Below are 3,210 nucleotides of genomic sequence, written 5' to 3' on the forward strand. Positions count from 1 at the left end.
CGCTTCAATGTGAATTTAAATTCTGAGATAAAGTTGTTTTAACGACAACCCTTTTTCTTTCTGGGAAAAAACTGTTTTAATACAGTAGCCGCTGACCTCAATTGAGGTACTTTTCTTACCTATTACAGTTGATTTTAGCAGTATTTTGTTTTCAACTATGTTGTAAACTTAGTTTTTGGTGGGTTTTTCGGGCTCTGTGGCCATGTTCTAGAAGAGTTTATTTCAGACGTTTCGCCAGCATCTGTGGCTGGCATCTTCAGAAAAACATTCTTCTTTCTCTGAAGATGCCAGCCACAGATGCTGGCGAAACGTCAGAAATAAACTCTTCTAGAACATGGCCACCGAGCCCAAAAAACCCACCAAAAACTATGGATGCCAGCCACGAAAGCCTTCGACTTCACATATGTTTTAAGCTGTCGTATATGGATTTGGGAGAAGGGCATTGTATACATTAAATATGAACAAATGAATAAACAAGCCAAAGACTTGACTTCATAGGGTCACCTTTTATGGATAGGGAGTCCTTTCATGTTCAGTGGAAGAAAAGGAAATGCATGGCTAAAGAAAGGACTCAGATCTGCATAACTGTTGCGCATGTTAATTTAGATGCCTAGATGCAAATTTCTCAACCATGTACTGTATTTACATTGACATGCAATACATCTTAACCTTGTGGAAGGGCTGTGACTAGATCACCTGTATGTCTGCTTCTCAGTTTGAAGTCCAGAGGATGCTAAGAATGGCGGACGGGCAACTTTGCAGCTCCATCTGCTCAATGTCTATGGATTCTTGATTCTTGATTCTTGACCAGACAACTGTCCTAAATCCTTTTGGTCAAGAAGATAAACCATCCATAATTTGAGTATTCTAGTACTCACAATGAACCTGTTGCACTAAGATCTAGCAATACACACTACTTGTTGTCATTAATTCCTAAATGCCTTGAAATCTGTTTATAATCCAAACTGATATACAAATTCCTCATGCCTAGCAGAGAAGAAATTTGGGGACCAAGTCACATTTCTCACTTGTGATGCCTCTCAATTGCTTCCTAATTTACTTTTAAGCATCATTTTGCAACTAGTTGTAAAGATCTCTAAGCTAGACTCTGTTTCTTTTGTCTTCTAGGTAGAGGACGCCATGCTTATGTTTGACAAGACCACCAATAGACATAGAGGTAAGGAGAAAATATGGCCCTCGGGTCACTTTTAAACTTTGCATTTACATTCTGTGGTTTATTGAGCAGTGTCTATTGTAGATAACGGAGGACTTTGCAGCAAAGGATATCGACAGTTGCGCACCAACATTCATTGTTTGCCCTAATAAAGAAATCTTTGATCTAGCTATGATATGTATTGCAACTGTCTAGTGTCTCATGGGGACAGTACTTGGTTTTTGCCATTCAAAGATTTTGAGGTTGTTATTTTCAATCATATCTAATATCTTCTTGTTCCAACCTGAGGTTTTTATGGTGGTATTTCGGTCAACGTGAAAAGCAAGGAGACAGCTATGTGTGTTAGATGATCTCCTCTTTGAGTTGCTTGCCGTGATGAACATTTTTCGGAAGGTTGTGATATTAGACCTCCTGCTCGTCTTTCACACTTCTGACCGTCTCACCAGCAAAGGTGAGAGGTGATGTTACAAGCAGAGTTTGTATGGCATATGCGTGCCTTATCCTTATAAGAACGCATGTTGCTTTTGCAAACAAGTTAACAAAAATCTCCACTACCTGAATGGATGTTTTAAGATGGTTCTGACTGCAAAGTGGCTGCTCTCATTTCAGTTTGCTGTAGGGTTGGAGAGAAGTGTTATTGTTGCGTTGTTTTGTCATCGGTGGAGGTCGGAAACCATTTATCTTCCAAAGGCTTTGGGCGACAAGCTTCCACAACCTCTGGTTGGCCTTGCTTTGCTGGTGGAGGCTGTGGGAACTGACATCCAAAACATCTGGAGAGAGAAAGGTTACACATTTTAATACAGCAAAATGGCTCCACTTTCTACAGCATCTTTGCATAGCTGAGAGAGCTTGTGTCCTTCACCCCAGTAGCCCCATTCCTCACCATTTCAAACCAACCCCAGATTTATTCTTCCCATCTCCTAGTGGGTCGCTATCTAGCCTACTCCTTGGTCCCTGAGGATGCCCCATCTTTGGGTCTGTCCAGAATGTTGCTGTCCTTTTGTGCCACAATGTATGGCCGGGACAAAGGGACAACTCCATATTGTGCCCCTAGACCTCATGTATGTTGTGATCATCTTAGGTCCAACGGACCTTCCAGGGAGCCAAAGGAGCTTTGCTGCATCAGCTCCAAAGCTGTAGGCCATTTGCAAGCTGTGTTTGGACTGCCGTCCCATTCATCATTGGAGCATCCCATGTTGGCCACGGTTCGACAAGCAAAAATGTTGAGCATGAGGAATAGCAAGCATAATGAACGCCCAAAGATTTTGCAAAGTGAGCCTCAAAAGCAAGGAAGGGAAAGCAAAGCAAGGAATGCTCCAATGCACCTCATACTTGGGGAACTCTTTTCTCTGTTGGCATGTCTGACCTCTTTCTTTCTTTCTTTCTTTCTTTTTCTTTCTTTCTTTCTCTCTCTCTGGTGAGCCAAAGATCCATTGTACATGTGCACTGAGATGGATTTGCCTTATTTGTGCTATGACTCTGCCATACCTAAAAAAAATGCAGTCTCTGCTACTTCTTGACCAGTGGTTCTCAACCTTCCTAATGCTGTGATACAATTAATGCAGTTCCTCATGTTGTGGTGACCCCCCAACCATAAAATTGTGGTGTCTCGGTTCCTAAGACCATTGGAAATATGTCTTTTCCGATGGTCTTAGGCAACCCCTGTGAGATCCAGTGTAGTAGCAGACTAGCTGGAGAAGTTGTTTCTGGCCCTCCCAGCTGTTTTAAGACAACATTTGGGATGTGGAAAGGATAATGAAGTGTTCGTACTACAGCAGGGGATGGATAGACATGGGGGGTGGTTGGTTGGTTTACTTTGGAGTTCAAAGACATCCTGGGCTACTATGGGATTTATGTGTTTTTCTTCTACTGTGGTTACTCAAAGACAGGTCAAGAAAAGCCCTCGGGTCACATAGTTCTGGGGATAAAGCTTTGACAGGGATGAGAGGTCTGGGCCTTAGGAACAGCTCTGTAAAATATAAGCATGAAGGGTAATACAGCATGGATGAATTGAATTAAATGCCAGCCAAGCATCT

General features: G+C 42.2%; 1 protein-coding gene across 11 annotated transcripts in view; it reads left to right on the forward strand.

Annotated features, from left to right (window-relative positions):
- Window positions 1-1,139: 1,139 nt before the first annotated feature.
- LOC121917114 (RNA-binding protein Musashi homolog 2-like) overlaps window positions 1,140-3,210 on the forward strand; it is a 911,933-nt gene continuing 909,862 nt past the window's right edge. For all 11 annotated transcript variants that reach the window (XM_042442806.1, XM_042442803.1, XM_042442815.1 and 8 more), the window contains exon 1: window positions 1,140-1,177. In XM_042442806.1, coding sequence (XP_042298740.1) covers window positions 1,141-1,177 — 37 coding nt within the window. In that variant the 5' untranslated portion in view covers window position 1,140. The remainder of the gene's footprint in view (window positions 1,178-3,210) is intronic.

Source organism: Sceloporus undulatus, chromosome 11, assembly GCF_019175285.1.
Source record: "Sceloporus undulatus isolate JIND9_A2432 ecotype Alabama chromosome 11, SceUnd_v1.1, whole genome shotgun sequence".
Lineage (NCBI taxonomy): Eukaryota > Metazoa > Chordata > Lepidosauria > Squamata > Phrynosomatidae > Sceloporus > Sceloporus undulatus.